Genomic DNA, 20,042 nt, shown 5'->3' with positions numbered 1-20,042 from the left:
ATGAGTCCACCAACGCAAACTTTGACTTAATTGCTGGTGGAATCCCCCAAAATCCGGTTATAGGAAGTCCATTAGGGGAATGGACTTAGTCCATTAGTCCATTTTTGTTTTTTCCAGAACTGTACCACGTCTAATGACATAACCATATTAGCCAAGAGCCAAGATCCAGACCCCGCATTTACATCATGGCATTGCACCATGCTGGCAATACTGAAAACAAAGATGACGGTCATTCAAGCTGCCTGGTTCCTAGAGGACACACAGCCCCCGTGACCCAGCACCTTTAAAGTTTTGACAGTTTTTTAAAAAAGCAATGAAAATGACACACATAATGATGGTAGTCCTTAAAGAAAAACTGGAGGCATTTTATAGCTAAACGATTTTACTGGCTTTTCGTGAAATAAAAAACACAAAACAAACCACCATGGTTAAAAGGCCATAATCAGCGTTAACCAAATGAACCAGCCACTTGGTTACAGTAGCTGATAACAAACACTAGTGGATATTATTGCTTATACCCAGGTTCATTTATATGTCCATTACATTTTGGCAAGATTACAATCACATGGGAGCTTTGGTTGTATAAATTCCATTCTGACTACTCATCGAAAACTCAACTCCTACCATTTTATGATGGGATATATGCCGATCCTTCCTCTCATTCTGTCTCCTTTCTCCTTCCATTAATGACTTACAACCTATTGACCCCAAATTAAAGTAGAGGCATTTACAATCATCCTATCCTTCCCTACTCTGCTGCCCCCTCCTTTGTCATGAGAGGGTGATAAAGGGGCCTCTTTATGGCTGGGCCTCTCCCAGCTTTTGAATCTGGTGTGTATCCCCTGCCAGTCATAAATGTCCATCTGTAATCTGGATAGATTTTCAAATATATTTGGCTGTCAACATTGGAGTTTGGATTCAACTGTCTCTTTTCCAACTTCTGAAAGGTAGAAAAAAAATCAACAGCTTTTAGCATCAGTAAATTGACTTCCTGAAAGAATAAGTCCCAGCCTCCACCATACAACATCCCTTGACAGGTATGGAAGTGTGGCCTGAAAATGCTCTGCGTGAGTGCTGTAACATTTTAATTTACAGAGAAGCAGTGATTGACGGCCTCTCAAAACTCCCCTGCTCAGTACTTTCTATTTTAACACTGAAAACTCAGAATGACAAAGGGTCAGAACTAACTCACAATAGCACCATTTCCTAGACTCTTGGAGTAAAATTCCCGTCTTCGTTGGAGAATGCAGTGACCCTAGACGACCCAGCCTCCAGCTTCGTGCCTTCACAGGCCCCGCTGAATTTCAGCAGGGGTGGGTGGTCTGCCTTGGTATACTTCTGCAGCAACATGAGTTTTCCCTGGGAAGAGTTAAAAATATGGGTCTTACAAAGTGAAGTTGGCCGCAGGTGAGAGACCTGAGGAAGCCTGTTTCCAGTGGGGAGGTGTGACAAGCCTGCAGACGTTGGGACAGAGTCCGGGGACCCTTTCCCTTGCCCATCTCGATTCAAGTCAGTGGAGAATCTGCATGCAGAAACACGGCAAGATCAAGGAACACTGAGAGATGTACGTCCTAATACAGCAATCCGAACACCAATGCTCTTACGGTATCTTCTGTATTCAGGTCCACCAGAGAGTTTGCCCTGGATAATGCTGGGATTTAATAAGCCCTTCTAATGATTATAAAGATTGTCCTCTTAAATCTAGATGTTTTATACAACAGAAGATGTGATATCACTATATTTTACATGGCACATATAACCATATAATTACTAGCACTTACATGGCAAATATCGTAAATATTACACATTCTTGGAGTGGACTTTGTAATTATACCGATGCTATTCAGCAGAACAAAGATGAAACACTCCCTAACTTGCACTTTGGGGAATTTCATTCCAACCCTTTACTTCACGACAGAAGGATAACCCTCTAAGTAATAATGCTTGGTGATCACATGGGCAAAGAGAATCACAGGGCGACTTCATGGTTAATGTGTGGCTTGTAAAATAAAGTAATACACAGTATTTTCATTTACAAGAGACCATATAAAAATATTTTCCAATTTGGAATTCGAAACATGAGAGCTGGATTTTTTTTTCCTTTGTATAAAAAGAAATGAGATAACGGACTAAAGTTTATTAAGCCTTCTAACAAAAAATATACAAGTTTAAGGAATGCAGTGGGCGTCAACTTCCCTTTTTGTCCAGGCTCATGGATGGTGAGCTTGTGCTTTGATCCCAACACAGATAAATGCATGAAAGTGGAGGAAGAGCAGCGCCTGCCACCTGAACTACACCTTATCTCTAATAGTAAGACCGATTTTACAGCAGTGCTTTGAAAAGTGGTGTGTCAGATTTCTCCTTTTTTTTTTTTTTCTCTTCTGCCTCAGGCGACCGCTGGAGATGAATTCCAGAAGCACCACTTTCGTCTCGAGTGATGTTTATTTAGTGCAATATCTTCCTTCTCTCTTTCCCTTTTCACACGCTGGTAGTGGTCTTCTTCCTTCAGGTACCACACGGGGGGCCAGCGGTGCCGCTCAAAGTATTCCTGGTTGTCTGGGGAAGGAAAGATGCAGATGGTGATACCTGCTGTTCATTCATGGCCTCTTTGTGCCAGTAGGTTCTGTGCTTAGGCTTCTTATATATGATTATCGTGTGCTCATCCCAACTACCCAATGGGCAGGGACTGTGGGCAGGGCCAGTGGCAGACTGTGACACCAGAGTTTTGAGAGGTAGAATCACTTGCCTAAAATCACACAGCTGGACACAGAGAGCCTGAACCCAGGACCCCTTCACTTCAGAGCGTAAGCTCGCTCCCAAGCATGCCTCCCTGGACAAGGGCGAGCCAGCAATCTCTGCTCGCTCCACAGCAGGGCATCCTGACCGCCCCCTCCGCCCAGATCCCCCCGGCCGTGGAGTTCTCCAGAGATGACTTCCAACCTCCAATTCCTTGGGTCACGTCACGTGAATCTGTGACGACCGCACAAGGAATTCTCCATGAGCTGGGGGCTGCCCGCGTTCCTTCTCGGGGGCAGTGAAGGTAAAGCCTTCAGTCACAGGTGAGGGGAACTGGACAGATGGGGACCGCACGGCCTCACCTGCAGATTTCGATTTGATCTCCTTGCGGAACTTGGAACAAACACTGTTGTAGTTGGTGCAGATGTGGTGCAAACACCAGGCGGCCAACTGGTGGGCGTTGTGAAACTGCAGGGAAGTGACCAAAAGGGGGTCAGACTCTGTTTTCTAAAGTGGGGCTACAAAGAAATAAAAAGCCACAGGACGGGTCAAAGAAATAAAGGGCCCAGATGACTAATTCGGAAACCTCTTGTTTTGACTACACGGTTTTGACTCTGCCCATGGTTCCGACGCCAGCCACGCGTAAGCGTTCGGCACACTCCCCCCCCCCCCACGGGGATATGTGCGCTAAAAATAATCACTGTATCAGATCAGGAGTCTAAAGTATGCCTTGCCCTCCTCTTCTCCCCTTCCACCTGCCCTCTAATGGTAAGTGGCCGTGGCCTCTGGAAGGCACCAGACCATGGGAGAAAGCAGCGATGTCATCTCCGTTTAAGGAGCCCCGGCAACAGAAGCCTCCGTGTTGCATGTCGAAGCTCAGGTGGCTGGGGCCAGAGATCTAAAACAGGAGCACGAAAGATCAGTGCAGGAGCACGCGGCATGTGTGCCTGTCCTCCACCTGTCCTCTGGTTACATAAGAAGAGCAGGCAGTGTGGGCGGGGACGGAGGGATCCAGACCCTCGATCCACCCTCTCCTTTCTGAGCAGACGCTCAGGACAGTGGCAGCTGAGGAAGCCGTGACTGCAAAACACCCGATGCTCAAAAACCCACAGTCCACTCCCCATTCCCTCCCCCACTTTGGCAGGTCCCCCCACCCCTCACTCTTTCTGTCCAGGCCCCTGTCAGGCATCCATTCTGTTGTCTGTCGCTCTTGAAGTTTCTTTGAGCAGGTGAACCCCTGAAATCTACAGTGCGCTTCCTCCAGGGCCCCCGTCAGTGCCCTGAACAGAGGCCAAGAGGAAAGCCAACGCCCTCAGAAACTAACTCAAGGAACTCTCTGTAGATCACAAGCCCAACAGGACAGACAATTCTAGCAGGTGCTTCCGACTTCTCTCGATAATAGATTTCCTTCTGCAAGTCAGAGCAGAGCAGTGCGGTACTGGCGTTGGCTTGTACCTGCTCGAGAGCATCACGGAGCTCGGTGACTTCAAGTTGTTAAAGTTGGCCAGGTAGGGGTATTTACACCCCAGAAACTGGAAAATGCAACAGATCAGCGTCCCACCTGTCCCCAAGCTGACTGTTAAATACTTACCTCTTGGGTTAGGGTCTAACAAATGAGCTAAGATGTGGGAGACTCTGTCCTAAACTCTTCCTGCCACGGCTTGTCAGAGATGAGCAGGAATCATATTATTTCTTTGCAGGGTGTATGTGTGGGCGGGGTCGGGGGAGGTCACGGGGTGGGAACACACAGCAAACAAACAGACACAACTGTAAATCATTACCTCAAGTGGGCTGGCCCTATATGAAGTTCTGGGTCATCTGATTGTTCTCAAGGAGGAATACTTACTGGAGAGGGCACAGGTCATAAGCTGTCCTCCAGGCCTGTTTCAAAACACCCCCAAATTCCCTTTTGGACAGTGTTGATGGGGGCTTGCTGATTTGACTTGTGATTGATGTCTGCTCTCAGTTTTAACTGGAACCTCTGTGAGGTTGTTTTTCACATTGGATTTTAATAAGTTGTGCTTGTGTCTGTTTCCCTCAGTGGCCTAGGACGGCCCCAAGGGCAGAGAATCTACCCTGTTTGTATCTCCATGTCCTCTCGTCTAGGGTGGTGCCTGGTACAGGGGGAGAAAATACCAAATCCTTGTTGAATGTTAAGTCAGAGTGAGCAGGTTGCTGTGAAGTCCTGGTCCACCGTTTTCCCTTCTGAGAAATCTGGATTGAAACTGCCTGACCTAAGACTTAGTGAACCACTGCCCTGAGAAAGGGAATGAAGGAAGCCAAACCTAACAGGCCACAGAAAAAACGAAAGAGTTTATTCTTAGTTCCTTCAGAGTGTAACCTCATCGCCAGTAAGTCTAGGCCAGGGACTAGATAACTCTGCATACGTGCCTTGTACTATGAAAGGGCTTCCTCTCTTTGGTGCTCTTTCTGGAACATTCTCTCCCACCTGATTCTCAAAATAATCTGTAAGGTTGACAGGGTGTGAATTACCATCCTTATTTCCTACAGATGAGGAAACTGAGGCAGAGTTTAGCTTTGTGCATTAAGTAAGTTATGTAGTGACCAAGCCGAGGCTGGATCTCAGACCCTCTATGGAGGAAGGGGGCAAGTGTGTATGGGGATTATGGAAACACAACGTCAACAGTAACAAGTACTGATGTAAAAAAAAAACCCAGGAGGGCTGCAGTGAGACGTGAGGCATCCATCACTGGACTTCACGAAATTCTAGAAACTGTCTGATCTTGGCCAATCCGTGTCTGAGAATTCAAGGAAGGAGAGAGAATACCTTCTCCTCCCATGCCCTGAGTTGTTCTCCCACATGTGAAGCTGGTGCCTCGGGGCAGGGGGGGGGGCACAAGGGGGCTGGCGTGTGGGTGGGGTCCTTGTTGTTTTATTCAAACAAAGCCCAGCAGGGTGAACCGTGCATGAAAGGTAAAACTCTCAGATCTTCTCGTTGCACACAGTGGGGGGCCTCTGTGACTCGGTGGTGACATCTTTATTTAGACAGATGCAACAGCGGAATGTTGCATCAGCGTTAAACGAACTGGTTGAACACACTGAAAAGGTGAAAGGCAAACTGCTACAAACCTGGGCCAATTCCAAATAAGAGAGCACTTCCCCGTCGATGCCCACGCCACTCATGGCGGCCCTGGTCAGCTCCTGGACAGCGTGCTGCTCTGGGGAGGAGAGAGGGAGCGGGAGAAAGTTAGTGCCTGGAGGCCATGGCCCGGGAGCAGCCACGAGGGGAGGAAGCACGGGTCACAGCTCCACGTGAACTGAAGCCAGGGCCCGCTCTGCCGCGCGCCTTTCAGCACGGGGAGTCCTGGTCTCCAGCCAGTGCACCGGCGACTCCGGGGATCCTTGTTCGCCTTCTGAAATATCTAGAGTCCTCCAGACCTTCTCTGTCCAATATGGTAACTACTGGCCACCTGAAACTATTAAACTTAAATTAATAATTAAAAGTAAACCAAGTAAAAACTTCAGGTCCTCAGCCACGCAAGCCGCATTTCATGTGTATCGGCCAATGCGGACACAGGAAGTTTCCATCACTGCAGATAGTTCTGTTGGAGCGTGCTCTGGACAGGCCAGTACCTGCCTAGAATCCTCTATTTTTTTTCTTTTTTTGTGGTACGCGGGCCTCTCACCACTGTGGCCTCTCCCGTTGCGGAGCACAGGCTCCGGACGCGCAGGCTCGGCGGCCATGGCTCACGGGCCCAGCCGCTCCGCGGCATGTGGGATCTTCCCGGACCGGGGCACGAACCCATGTCCCCTGCGTCAGCAGGAGGACTCTCAACCACTGCGCCACCAGGGAAGCCCTAGAATCCTCTAGACTCCGTCATATCTTCCTGCTTGACAGTTTCCCCATTCACATCCCTCCAATTCTCAGTACTCTCTGACCGTGGAGAGACTGAGTAACCGGAATGAGTCCAAATGGGGAATTAAAATTGTGAATGTGTACGTGTGTCTCAGCAGCAGCAGACAAGGGACATGTTCAACCTCTCAGATTCCAAAGGCTCGGGGGAAACTTCAGCCAGAAGTCAGACAAGTCTAGATGGGAGAGCCATTTCTGCTCTGAAGCTGTGTTCCAGGCTTCTAAGATGAATTCAAACTGTGGTTCGGAGACTGATCTGTGTCTTGCCTCTGTTAGGCTGTTGCCCTCCTCTGGCGCTGACGTGTGGGTACAGTCTTGGCCCGGCATTTCTGGCTCCTTGATGCTGACGTATTCTTTTTTCATCTCTAGCACTGCATCTATTCTTCTAGTATATGGTCCAAATCATGCTTACTTTCTGCTCTGGTTCTATCGATACATACTTACTTGTTAGTCAGTACGCCCCCATCTGGTCAACAGGGTATCAAGATTGGGATGGTTTCTTTGACACAAGCTTCCTCAGCTCGATTGACAAACAAAGAACTATTTGGAACTAAATCTCCCAGAGGAGTCACTGGACCAGGGCACGAACCCATGTCCCCTGCATCGGCAGGCGGGCTCTCAACCACTGCGCCACCAGGGAAGCCCTGTTTTTTCTTTTAAAATAAATTTATTTATTTTTGGCTGCATTGGGTCTTCATTGCTGCGCATGGGCTTTCTCAAGTTGCGGCGAGCAGGCTTCTCACTGCGGTGGCTTCTCCTGTTCTGGAGCAGGGCCTCTAGGTGCACGGGCTTTAGTAGTTGTGGCACGTGGCCTCAGTAGTTGTGGCACATGGGCTTCAGTAGTTGTGGCACGTGGGCTCAGTAGTTGTGGCACGTGGGCGTCAGTAGTTGTGGCACGTGGCCTCAGTAGTTGTGGCGCATGGGCTTAGTTGCTCCGCGGCATGTGGGATCTGCCCGGACCAGGGCTCAAACCCATGTCTCCTGCACTGGCAGGCAGATTCTTAACCACTGCGCCACCAGGGAAGTCCAGTCACTGGGTTTTAAATTTTAGGGAACTGCAATATTTCTTGATATTCATTTAACACTTTGCCTTGCAAGGCATTTTCACCCCAGAAACCGACTTTTAAACACTATGGTCTAAACACTCTATACTACACACCAAACACTATATAAAGGATTAAAGGAATCACCTTAGGAAGCTATTTACTAAATAATCATAATAGTTAATAATAGCATTTAATAAGAAAAGTAAACATACATAGAAGTCTATAGTTCACACAAGAAGGTTTCTTTGGGTCAGTTTCTTCCATATTTTCATCCCCACACTTAATATTTAAGCAAAAATGGCACTACTTCAAGATTGATTGCAAACCTTGTTCAACAGATTTGCCTCCAAATTACTTTTGACTATTTAAAAAAATTCAATTTGTTTTCAAAGGACAAATACTTGTAAAAACTGGATAGTCAAATGGCTTGGGACTCTTACTTCTGAAAAGAAGAATTGCCCATTGCAGCCTCCTAGCAGCAATACTCATTTGAATCTATGACTTCAGGTATATTGGTTAAAAACCGTTTAAAAAAATGAATAGCAATACTTCAACCATCTCTTGTTATCCAACTGGTGAAGAAGGGAGGTAAGGAGAAAACTTTGATCTCCAGTTGGTTGAGTGTAGTAGAAACCTGGAATACAGAGAAGTAAATCTTTTCTCTAGAGACACTGGCAGAAAGTCAAGGGCAGATACGACTGGTTGGTTTGTTCATACATTCATTTTCATTTAATGATTCCACAAATCTTTACTGAGAACCTCATATGCTCAGGCACTTTTCTGCGTGCAGGGGATAAGCCAGTGAGCAAAACAGGCACTATTCTGCTTTCACGGTTAACAGGAGTCAACTAAACGTAGCAATAAACACCCTATTGCTAATCGAAACCTTTGGTGATGAAGCACAAGGTTTAAATTCAAGAAAAACAATATTCGAAAGCGTGTATCTTATTTTGACCTGCTTTGGCTCACCAACTGAGCAAGTCTAGAAATGATACATAAGATTCTGTGAAGTTAAAGCAAGTCTCCCTTTTTCCCAAAATGGTCTTGACAATGTCAGAACATTTTCTAAAATAGCTTTAAGAAAACCACTTACATAACGCTTACTAGGTGCCAGACACTGTTCCTAAGGCCTCTCTCTCTCTTTATATACATATAATCTCTTAACTCATTTAATCTTCATAACTCTGTAGTAGAATATTATGATCCCCATTTTAAAGAGAGAGAAAGCTGAGACCCAGAGCAGTTAAATCAAGCAGGAAATCAGCCAGCCAGTAAATAGTGGAGCCAGGATTTGAACCCAGGCAATCTGGATCTGTAGCCTATGTTCTTACCCACTGCCTCCTACTGCCTCTTTCTTTCTTTTTTTTTCGTGGCTGCGTTGTGTCTTCGTTGCTGCGCGAGGGCTTTTCTCTAGTTGAGGCGAGCAGGGGCTACTCTTCGTTGCAGTGCGTGGGTTTCTCACTGTGGTGGCTTCTCTTGTTGCGGAGCACGGGCTCTAGGCGTGTGGGCTTCAGTAGGTGCAGCATGCAGGCTCAGTAGTTGCGGCACTCAGGCTTAGTTGCGCCGTGGCATGTGGGATCTTCCCGGACCAGGGATCGAACCCGTGTCCCCTGCACTGGCAGGCAGATTTTTAACCACCGGGGAAGTCCCCTGCCTCTTTCTTAGACGCTGTGTCTGAACACATATTATGGGGATAAATGGACACAACAGAATTTCCAATTCCAAATGGAATTTCCAATTTCCAATTCTGTGGTCCACCCACAAATGAGGCAGAGGGCATAGAGCACGGGCTTCAGGGGCAGGGGCCATGCATTACTCAGCTTTAAATGTGCATCAGCAGGACCTACTACAAAGTAGGTGCTGAAAAAATAGTTGCTGAATTGAACTGGGCTGTCTGATACATTTGATCCGTTCATATCACCCTGTACCAGACAGTCCTATATTGGGTGCTAAAAAATAAATTTTTATTCCCTGGAAATCTTATTTTTGCTTAAATGCGATTTTGATAAATATGACAGTCAGACACCGCACGGCCCTGAGTCATCAGCCTTACCTGCAAGCGCGACCAAGTGTGGCAGGCAAAATCTGTTTGCCAAAGCAATTAGTTCCAGTGGGTCCAGGTCCAAGTTAGGTGACAACTGCTTGGTATAAAGATAATCCAGTACCGCCTGCATTGACATCTTGTTTATGTTCGGGAGATATACCTGAAAGGTTATTTGAAAAGGTAAGTTCTGCTGAAGAAAGCAGTGGGCACATTTTCAGGCTCTACTGCTTGTAAATATCCCCACTGTGTGATTCACTGTTAGTGAGTCTGGGACACCTTGCTTTGAGGCTGTGCAGAGAAGTCATTTACTATTTATGGCTTGAAACATAACCGTTTGATTTGTAGATGACAAAAAAGTGGGGCTGCCTGACAGCCTGATTTGGAATTTTTAAATGGCTGTTTGGGCTTATAAATCAGACCAATGGGCTGTAAATGGATGACATTACAGGCCCTCCTTGCCAAGTACCTTATAATACTCGATTGTGGGGAAAGAAATCTCCTAGCAACATGACAGGTGTTGGGGGGAGCTGCACACTGCACTGTTGCTGACACATGACAGAGCCCAGCTCTCTAAGATGTCAAAACAAAGGATGAACAGCCACCCTAGTTGCCACAGTGACTGGCTTGATTCCAACCTTTCACTAAATGCGAGCATGGAATCAACTCTATGTCAATAAAAAAAAATTGAAAAGTATATGTTAGCATGACATACACACTTTATCTTTCCTATGACATAGACATAGAACTACTGGAACATTATCAGGTATCAGCAGAGAATCCAGAGAAACCTGTGCTTGGGACATCTAGGGGAATGGCTGGGGAATGGGGAAGTGTTCCCTGGAGGATCCCCCTAATCTCCTTCCTGAGTACCTGTAGCTGTTGCCCATATTCCTACACGCTAGAGTTTGCTGGGGAGCCAGGGACTGCCTGGGAAGTAGAGTTCTGAATGTCTGGGCCTGGATCAACAGGGATATACACGTTATAGCAGATATTCTTCACTTTAGGTTTCTAACGCCACGAGACGTACCCTGGCAAAACACGGAACGGTGCCCCTAGTGCTTGCTATTTGGAATGACGATAAGAATTAACCCAATAGAAGGCCTCCTATGCACAAAGTACTGTGCTAATAAGCTTTCCACATGCATTATCTATTTTGATCCTTATATCCTCCCTAGGAGGAAGAGACTTTTATTTTTGCCATCTTACAGGTAAAGGGATGGAGGTTCAGGGAGGTTAAGTCCAGCGCCCAGGGTCACAGAGCTAGGAGGCTGGGGCTGATATCTGAACCCAGGAAATATGATTCTGAAGTCTGTGTTCAGAACTGCTGTGTAGGACTGGAAACCCTTCATGGTAAGGAAGAAAGCTACACTACAGCACCTTATTTCACTAACAGTTTTTTAGAATTAGATTTCTAAGTTCAAAAGGATGAACAGTCACACACTTCTTAATTCTGGTACTTAATAAACCTCTCTATACAGCATAGAAAAATATATATCTATATATGATTACATTTATGAATTATATATGATTATATCTGTATATTATATATGATTACATCTATACTATATATCTAATCTCTCTCCATATATTTGTATGTATGTGTGTATATATGTGTGTGTATACACACACACACACACACACACACACACACACACACACACACACAAAATGCCTCCACAATCTACAGGGGCCTTGTGGCCATTGCAGTCTTCTAGTGGTATGGTTGCAGAACTGTTTAGGTTATAGCAACCATCTATATAATTTTCCTGCATAGACACCAGCCACTTCAGAGAGGGAATATCCTTTCAGACAGTTGGAGTTTCCCTAAGTGTATCAAAGAGGGCCCAGAAAAATTCCTAGAAATATTAAGAAAATTACCCCCTCCCCTCTCAGACGGAGGGAAAACAATTATGATTCTATTAATAAGCTGCATGGGTTACTACCATCAATGACTTGACGAGCGTGATCATTTCAAGTTTCTAGCACAACCTCTACAATAAATAAAACCTGGCAAGTAGAAAGTATTACTTATACCATTTTGAAATAGGGAAGCTGTGGTGTTGTAATTGCTATTCCAGTGACTCTAACACCGGTTATATCTGTGTGTCTACATGTTTGCGCACACATGCGTTTATCTTGTACAGACATGAATTTATGGCAAATATGGCAAATGACATAGGGCAAAATTTCATTTCTCTAGAATGGTGCTTGGATTCGTACCCCTTTTAGATAACTGAAGGTTAATTAACTTGTGAAACTTTAAGATCTGGGCCATTGTGATAGTAAAAATATATACATTTTACCAAGTGCTAAGTGCTCTAAAGTGTTAGTGATTATCAATACGAAAAAGTCCCAGAGTTTCCTGTGAGCACCTGTTCTCCCAGGGATGGGGATGTCTGCTGTTCCTGAAAATAACGGCTTGGAGGACAGGGCAAGAGGCTGGGGCAGGCCCAGAGAGGTGTTGCTAAAATGCTCTGTGACCTTTGACAGATCACCCTCTCTGAACCTCAGTTTCCTCATCCGTGACACGGGAGGGGTTTGGAATACATGACATCTAAAGCTTCTCTTCACTGAGATGACGGATTTTGAAGTTACCCAGATGACTTTAGCAATTTTTGCTAAGAGTGCGTTCTAAGTCATGGCAAAATGGACATCCTAAATGGAAAGAAGTTGTTTCTGGCGGCCGGAGATGACAGTGGATTCCAGCAAGCAGCCCTGGCCCAACACTTCCACTGTCTTCAGAGCATTCTGACATTTGGAATCATCCATGACCTACTGTTTCCTTCTTGCTTAATATAACACTGACATTTTTTTTTAAAGCAATGGCTCTTTGGGGCAAATAATGTTAGGGACCCTCCGAAGTAACCAGCAAATGAGAAAAAACGAAAACACTTTCAGAACATGCATTTCTTTCCCCCTCGATGCTGATTCTCTGTAAAAGGCTGTTTCTGTGATTTCAACATTTATAATGAACTGAATAGCAACAGAGCGACCGTTTTTATAGAACTTTAAAAAATAATACAAATACAAGAAATGGAATTAAAAATGTTGTGCCCTACCTGCTGAATGTAGCTTTAAAAAATAAAAGAATATAATGCTACCCTAAACAACGACCCATATTCCAGTTTAGTTGGTTTAAAATTTTAATTGTGAAGATCAGCTCAGACTATCAGGCTTATAATTAGAGATGGTCTCATAGAGAATGAGAGAGTATTCTAGATCCAGAGCATTGCTTCCTACAAGCCGGCCATGCATTTTTAATGAACCACTTGCTGAGTACCTCTGGGGAGAAAATTATGCTTACTGCTACATTAAAAGTAATGAGAAAAACAGAAGTAAATTACAGTGTCTTCTTAAATATTAAATGACAAAAAAAGTTAAAGGAACATCAGTGGGCATATTTTATTCCTTTCTGGATATGCATGTGAATTCTATTAATGCAAAAAAAAAAAAGGCTGGATTTTGTGGAGGATGTCAGATTTTCAGAAGACAAAGAGTTAAAAGGTGGCCTAGGAAGAAAAGGCCCATGTGAATACGCGCCTCAATTAACCATGAAGCATTTATTGGGCCTTTAACCAAATGCCTCTTCTTACCCCCATAACCATCTCTACTACACTTCGCTAGTTTAGGAAGGGAACTGGGGGCTTGTTACCTGAAGGCTTTTGGGGGACAAAGATCTTGAGCTCCTCATGGAAACAATTTAACAGGAATCCTCCAGGATAATAGTCACTGACACTCCTTGAGCCTTTGCACGTTCTAGGCACCAAATCTGATGCTTTACACGCGTATCCTCATGCCTTACCTGCCCTCTGAAAAAGGTTCTCTTGCGGTCCCCGTTTTAGAGATGAGGACACAGGTCTAAAGGGGGTCAGACTCTTGCCCAAGGTCAAGCTGAGACTAGAGTTCATAACTATGTAAATTACAGTCCACCCTGGAAATCACGAGAAAGGGCGGGAAAGGCTGGACATATCCACAGCTCATGCCATTCTTTGTATACGAGGTGCCCTGGCAGACCTTGGCAGCCAAGCAGACCTTCGGTTGCTTGGTTCCAGGGCCTTTGTCTCTTGAGCTGGGTTGAATCTCTACATCCCTATCAGGCTCAGCTGCAGTTCTCAATGGTGAGTGACCTGGTCCTTAGGGGGTGGGGGGCAGGGTGAAGCTAAACAGGTGTCGTCCCTGGGAGAGGCTCTGGCGCCGCGTACGCGTGTGGTTCACATCGCTGACAAGTTTTTGTTTTGGTCACCTCTCCCGCACATTTTAATCTGGACACAATTACAGTCCATTCTGGGAAGGGATAAAGGGGATTAGCATTTGTGAGGTCAGCTCTGACAGTGTCCCTTTGTGGGACAATGGGCTCCTGACCTCGATCAACTTCTCTCTGCTGCGTGAAGAGCAGGCTATCTGCGGCACTCTTGGCACACACTTCAGAGAGCTGGAAAAAGAAGGGAAGCGAGCCTCTGGACTCCTTATCTCAGGAGATTACTGAAGTCGGCGACGTGCCAGTTGGATGAGGTTTTATGAATTGGTGGCTTCCCCCACTTTTCTTGCAAGTGAGAGGGAAGGAATATCATCAGTGCTGCCGGCATCCAAATAGGACTGAGGTCATCTTGCATTTAGCGCTTACGACGTGCTTTGCAAGTATCAACTGTCACACCTCACAACCACGTTACGGGTTTACGATCGCCTTCTGCAGATGGGGAGGCTGGAGCCCAGCAAGGTGGTCACTTGCCCAAGGCCGCTCAGCTTTTTATGTAGGGGAGTTGGGGGATCTGAGCCTCAAGCCCTTTCTTCACTGGGTGGCCTCTACCAGCTGCTGTCATCTCAGTAACGATGCTCCCAAACACCTTTGATGGCCCAGGAAAGACTTCATTTAGCCACAGGCAAGGACCTCCTGGTTTACAAAGGCTGGCAGACACCAGAAGACGCCATCCGGATGATTCTAACATCTCTTCCCCCAACAGACAGTCTTTGGCTGGGGGTCGGTTTAGGAGCAGCTGTAGTTTTTTTCTGGAAGCAGGAGGGTGGCCTAGTGACAGCTGGCCCTCCTGGCTTGGGATTCTAGGATTCTGTTTCCCTACTTGGGGATGCAGATGCAGGCGTCTGGGTCACAAAGGGAGTGCTCGGATTTCTGGTGTGAGGGCCCCCCCCCCTTGGAAAAGTTAGCTATTGTTTTCTGTATTTCTGTTAAAAGTTTGGAGAGATGCTGAGATAAGCATAACAAGCCTCTTAGGACAATAAGCTTGTGTCCCCATGTTTTATTTTTCTTAAAAAAGATGGTTAAGAAATACCTGCAAAACTCGACAGAAAAAATGCCCACCTCTAGGCTAAAGTTAGAGACGCCCACCTCTAGGCTAAAGTTAGAAACGCCCACCTCTAGGCTAAAGTTAGAAACGCCCACCTCTAGGCTAAAGTTAGAGACGCCCACCTCTAGGCTAAAGTTAAAGTTAGAGACGCCCACCTCTAGGCTAAAGTTAGAGACGCCCACCTCTAGGCTAAAGTTAGAGACGCCCACCTCTAGGCTAAAGTTAGAGACGCCCACCTCTAGGCTAAAGTTAGAAACGCCCACCTCTAGGCTAAAGTTAGAGACGCCCACCTCTAGGCTAAAGTTAGAGACGCCCACCTCTAGGCTAAAGTTAGAGACGCCCACCTCTAGGCTAAAGTTAGAGACGCCCACCTCTAGGCTAAAGTTAGAGACGCCCACCTCTAGGCTAAAAAGTTAGAGACGCCCACCTCTAGGCTAAAGTTAGAGACGCCCACCTCTAGGCTAAAGTTAGAGACGCCCACCTCTAGGCTAAAAAGTTAGAGACGCCCACCTCTAGGCTAAAGTTAGAGACGCCCACCTCTAGGCTAAAGTTAGAGACGCCCACCTCTAGGCTAAAGTTAGAGACGCCCACCTCTAGGCTAAAGTTAGAAACGCCCACCTCTAGGCTAAAGTTAGAAACGCCCACCTCTAGGCTAAAGTTAGAAACGCCCACCTCTAGGCTAAAGTTAGAAACGCCCACCTCTAGGCTAAAGTTAGAAACGCCCACCTCTAGGCTAAAGTTAGAAACGCCCACCTCTAGGCTAAAGTTAGAAACGCCCACCTCTAGGCTAAAGTTAGAAACGCCCCCCTCTAGGCTAAAGTTAGAAACGCCCCCCTCTAGGCTAAAGTTAGAAATGCCCACCTCTAGGCTAAAGTTAGAAACGCTCGAAGGGGCTTTTTCTGTCTTTTCCAACAGTTCGTAAAAAGGTGGAGATACAGGGTCTCCAAGATACTGCTTGCTCTGCTGTAAGAATATCCCTCTTGGGCTTCCCTGGTGGCGCAGTGGTTGAGAGTCCACCTGCCGATGCAGGGGACACGGGTTCGTGCCCCGGTCCGGGAAGATCCCACATGCCGCGGAGCGGCTGGGCCCGTGAGCCATGGCCGCTGAGCCTGCGCATCCGGAGCCTGCGCTCCGCAACGGGAGAGGCCACAGCAGTGAGAGGCCCGCGTATAGCAAAAAAAAAAAAAAAAAAAGAATATCCCTCTTTTGGAGACAGGGCCAGCGTTTGACAGGTTACCCAGTGGCTTCTACTAGATGTAACAAGCACTCCAAGAGGCCTTTCAGAGGAGTCACCCTTTGCTCCATTACTGTTTCCCTAGAGTTGACAAACCCTAGAGCTGAGACAGATCAGGGCGCAGCCTCGGAGAGTTGCAGCTCCAGGCACCTTGAGCGTGACCTAGTGCACCCCCGTCTTGCGGATAAGGAGACCGAGGCACGAGGAGGTGGCTTTTAAAGATTCCCCCGTCTGTTACTAGCAGAGCTGAGCCCAGGACGTAAGTGACTAAAGACACTTTTCAGTCTCCACCTTCTGGAAGACGGTCTGCCCTGCTTCGATGTGATTTTGAGAGTACCCTGCCTGGTGACATTTGTTAAAAAATATAGCTGAGCATGTTTTCAGGGACAAGGAGAGCTGTGAGGATGGAAGGATACAGGAGCACATAGGGGCTCACACAGAACAAGCGAGCGACAACAGCTCCTCATAACTCCTCATAACTGCAGAATTAGGAAGACAGTGAAGGGGCTTCCCTGGTGGCACAGTGGTTGGGAGTCCGCCTGCCGATGCAGGGGACGTGGGTTCGTGCCCCGGTCCGGGAAGGTCCCACATGCCGCGGAGCGGCTGGGCCCGTGAGCCATGGCCGCTGAGCCTGCGCGTCCGGAGCCTGTGCTCCGCAACGGGAGAGGCCACAGCAGTGAGAGGCCCGCGTACCAAACAAAAAAAAAAAAAAGAAAGAAAAAAGACGACGGTGACCTGACACTGAAGCACTGCCTAAAAAACTATTCCGGATTTCCCTGGCGGTCCAGTGGTTAGGACTCCAGTCTTTCACTGCAGGGAAACAAACAAACCTATTCCAAGTTAGCAGTTAAAGAATCGAAGTCCTCTGGCCAGTTAAACACTTCCTAACATAAATACACATGCACGTTCATAAACATGCCGCTTGGGCTTTTCGGAAGGCACCTACCTCACTGTTGGCGCTTTCGACGAACGACCCCCCGAACATGGCAGCCATCCACTTGCAGCTGCAGATCAGCAGCGGTTTGTGGGCACTGATGGCTCCGTCGTCCAACTTAAATGTCACATCTGCCCAAGGATGGAGGAAGCACAAGCGTGAGCCAACCTCCCCGAGAAACTTCCACCCACGCGCCTCAGCCTACATCTCTCGTCTTCTCTCCTCCATACCTTTAAACACTGATGTTGTGTCCACCCCTCCCCAACCTCCCCGGCACCCCCCGACCCCCCGCCTTGGGCACACCCAATTCTCACCGTGTCCTCCGAGGATTAAGGAGTAAGCAGTTAAAATTACACAAAGGGTCACAACACAAATTCTCTGAACCATAAAGTAACGTAAAGGAGAGGAATATTTTTGCAGCCTTATTATGAAAAATTTCAAACATAGAGAACAGTGGAAAGAATAGTACAACGACAACTTGCTTTTCACATGCTTAACATTTTGTCATGTTTGCCTTAGCGATATATATATTTATATATTTTACATTTATGTAGACATTTTTTAACAGCATGATACTTCACTCCTAACTACTTTATTAATAAAGAATTTTCTAAAAATAAGAACATTCTCCTAGATAACCATACCATTATTATTTTTAAGAAAATTAGGAATAATTCCCTAATATCATCCATTATCTAGTTCATATTCAAAATTTTCTAATTACCCCCAATTGTATTTTATAGTTTGTTTGTTTTTTTTTTAAACAGAATCCAATTGAAGCTCCCACACTGTATTTGGTTAATATACCTCTGTAGTAGGGAAAGGGAGATTTCATCATGTTCACTTAAGGTCTATTGTTTACTTTACTGTGGGTTTGTGACATTTCATTAACTTTCAAGACTGCTTCTGTACCATGACGGTCAATGTCTGGAGTAAATATTACGCAAAGCTTCAAAATTAATGAACAGATTCAGCTACCCCCTATTACATGTATATTACTATGACAGGCATTATGAAAGAGAAAGAAAAATACAAGTATCCCTGTAAATAGAAGTCAGGAAGTCAAAGTTTTACAGTGAAACATACACAGAGAGGACAATCACAGAACAAAAACGACACACGCCCGTAAGATAGGACAAGCATGGGCCAGTCGCCCATGTTGGATACAGGCCACCAGGGTGCTTAAGCAATTACATAAGGGCGCTGTGGGCAGCCCTTGGCACAGTTATCAAAGACAACGAAGGGGCAAGAAGGATACAGATAAGCAGGGTAAAGGAGGGTAAGAAGTGAAAGGAGAGGGATTAGAGACAGATGAGGCTTTCCAGATGGGAATGCAGAGGGTCACCGAAATGGCCTCAAGGATTTCAGTGGCCTCGGGAACAAAGGTCACTGATTTTTGTCATGGGTGTGTGCCGAAGGGTCAAAACAGACTTGATCAGGGAAGGAATCCTGGAGGGCAGTTGTGAGCATCAAACCAATGGCTGAGGCTCACGGGTAGCTCGACCTACCCTTGAGGAGCGCTGTGACAGCACGGGGCTTTAGGGGGCAGCTTGCGTTCAAATCCTGGCTCAGTCATTTACTACCTGTGCAACCGTGGGCCAGTTACCTAACCTCTCTGTCCCTCCGTTTCCCCATCTGCAAAACGGAGATCATCAGATTTAACCCTCAAGTCTGTGAGAATGAAATAAGCAAAATACGTGGAACTTGGGTACGTGGGGGAAGAGTACTTACGTACGCTAGTGACGGTTACCCTTCCCCTCCTCGTGTCTGGCTAACGTTTCATCAAAGGCAACCAGAGGTATCGATGACTTTGCCATTGGACCCACTCACCTGAGAACGTCCCCTTGCTGAGACACTCTTTTATCCGGTTGGCTTTCCGGACGTGAAACGCTTTTGTAATCTCCTGGTTCATGAAGGCTTCCTTGTTCATGATGTTCTCCACCATCATCCGCAAATCAAACATCTCTAGGACCTCTGCTATCTGAGCCAGGCCCACCAGATCCTTTTCCTTTTCATCCAGTTGCCCTGTATAGAGAAACTGGAGCAGGGTCCGGAAAGGGCCTGGCTGGACGGATGGGTCCATCCTGACCACAGTCATGGGGCCCACCCGCTTCGAAATGGGGTTGACCTGCATCTCCTTGTGCATGGCAACGAAGCCCTTACTCCAGCCTGACAGGGTCTGTGTCTCCGCCGCTGAGCCCTCGGCCTCCAGCCCCGGGGTCTCCTGCTGGGACAGGTTCTGGCTTGAGGACGTCCACTGATCGGCCTGAGGTGTCCTTGGGGTGCCCTCCTCCCTTTCCTCGTCTGGATCAAGACTCAGGGGCCGCCCCTGGAAATCCCTGCTTTGCTTCTCTTGCTCACAGGCTCCTTCGCTCCAATGGGGGGTTTCTTCACATTCCATTAAAAAGAGATCATAAAATTTGGAAGAGGAGGTAGCGAGGTAAATCCGGTGTGCGAAGATCTGCTCCTGGTCCTGGAGGATGAACAGGACGTCAGCGCACAGAGGATTGTCCAGTAAACAGGCGGCTTCGTTCGTTCCTGTGGAGGGACATTCTGGAACTTTGATGACCGGTGGAGGGGCTTTTGGAGGTAGGAACGGTGCCTGAAGTAGAGGTTTCTGGACTTTCTTTAGGTGGGATTTCCAGAACTGCAGGTGCCGGCGGGAAATGAGGGCGGCTCGGATTGCATTGTCAAACACATCCTTGATTCCAAACTGGTCAAACACGCTTGTTTCGTAGTAGGGTATGCCCAGTTCCTTTGCAACCTCTCGGCCTTTTTCTGGGGGCAAGATATCCCCTCTCTTTATGGGCCTGAAATAGAATACTTTAAAAATTAGAATCAGTCTTCTTTCAGGAAAGAAAATAGTAACCA

At 46.7% G+C, this 20,042-nt stretch overlaps 1 protein-coding gene across 10 annotated transcripts in view; it reads right to left on the bottom strand.

The window, feature by feature from the left end:
* Positions 1-364: 364 nt before the first annotated feature.
* RHOBTB1 (Rho related BTB domain containing 1) overlaps positions 365-20,042 on the bottom strand; it is a 92,142-nt gene continuing 72,464 nt past the window's right edge. For all 10 annotated transcript variants that reach the window (XM_067710870.1, XM_067710872.1, XM_067710868.1 and 7 more), the window contains 6 exons: positions 19,002-19,981; positions 17,184-17,302; positions 9,710-9,860; positions 5,827-5,915; positions 3,099-3,204; positions 365-2,556 (listed from right to left, as the gene is read on the bottom strand). In XM_067710870.1, coding sequence (XP_067566971.1) covers positions 2,387-2,556; positions 3,099-3,204; positions 5,827-5,915; positions 9,710-9,860; positions 17,184-17,302; positions 19,002-19,981 — 1,615 coding nt within the window. In that variant the 3' untranslated portion in view covers positions 365-2,386. The remainder of the gene's footprint in view (positions 2,557-3,098; positions 3,205-5,826; positions 5,916-9,709; positions 9,861-17,183; positions 17,303-19,001; positions 19,982-20,042) is intronic.

Source organism: Pseudorca crassidens, chromosome 16, assembly GCF_039906515.1.
Source record: "Pseudorca crassidens isolate mPseCra1 chromosome 16, mPseCra1.hap1, whole genome shotgun sequence".
Taxonomy (NCBI): Eukaryota; Metazoa; Chordata; class Mammalia; order Artiodactyla; family Delphinidae; genus Pseudorca; species Pseudorca crassidens.
Note: the sequence above shows the minus strand (reverse complement) of the source record. Positions and strands in the feature narration are given on the sequence as shown.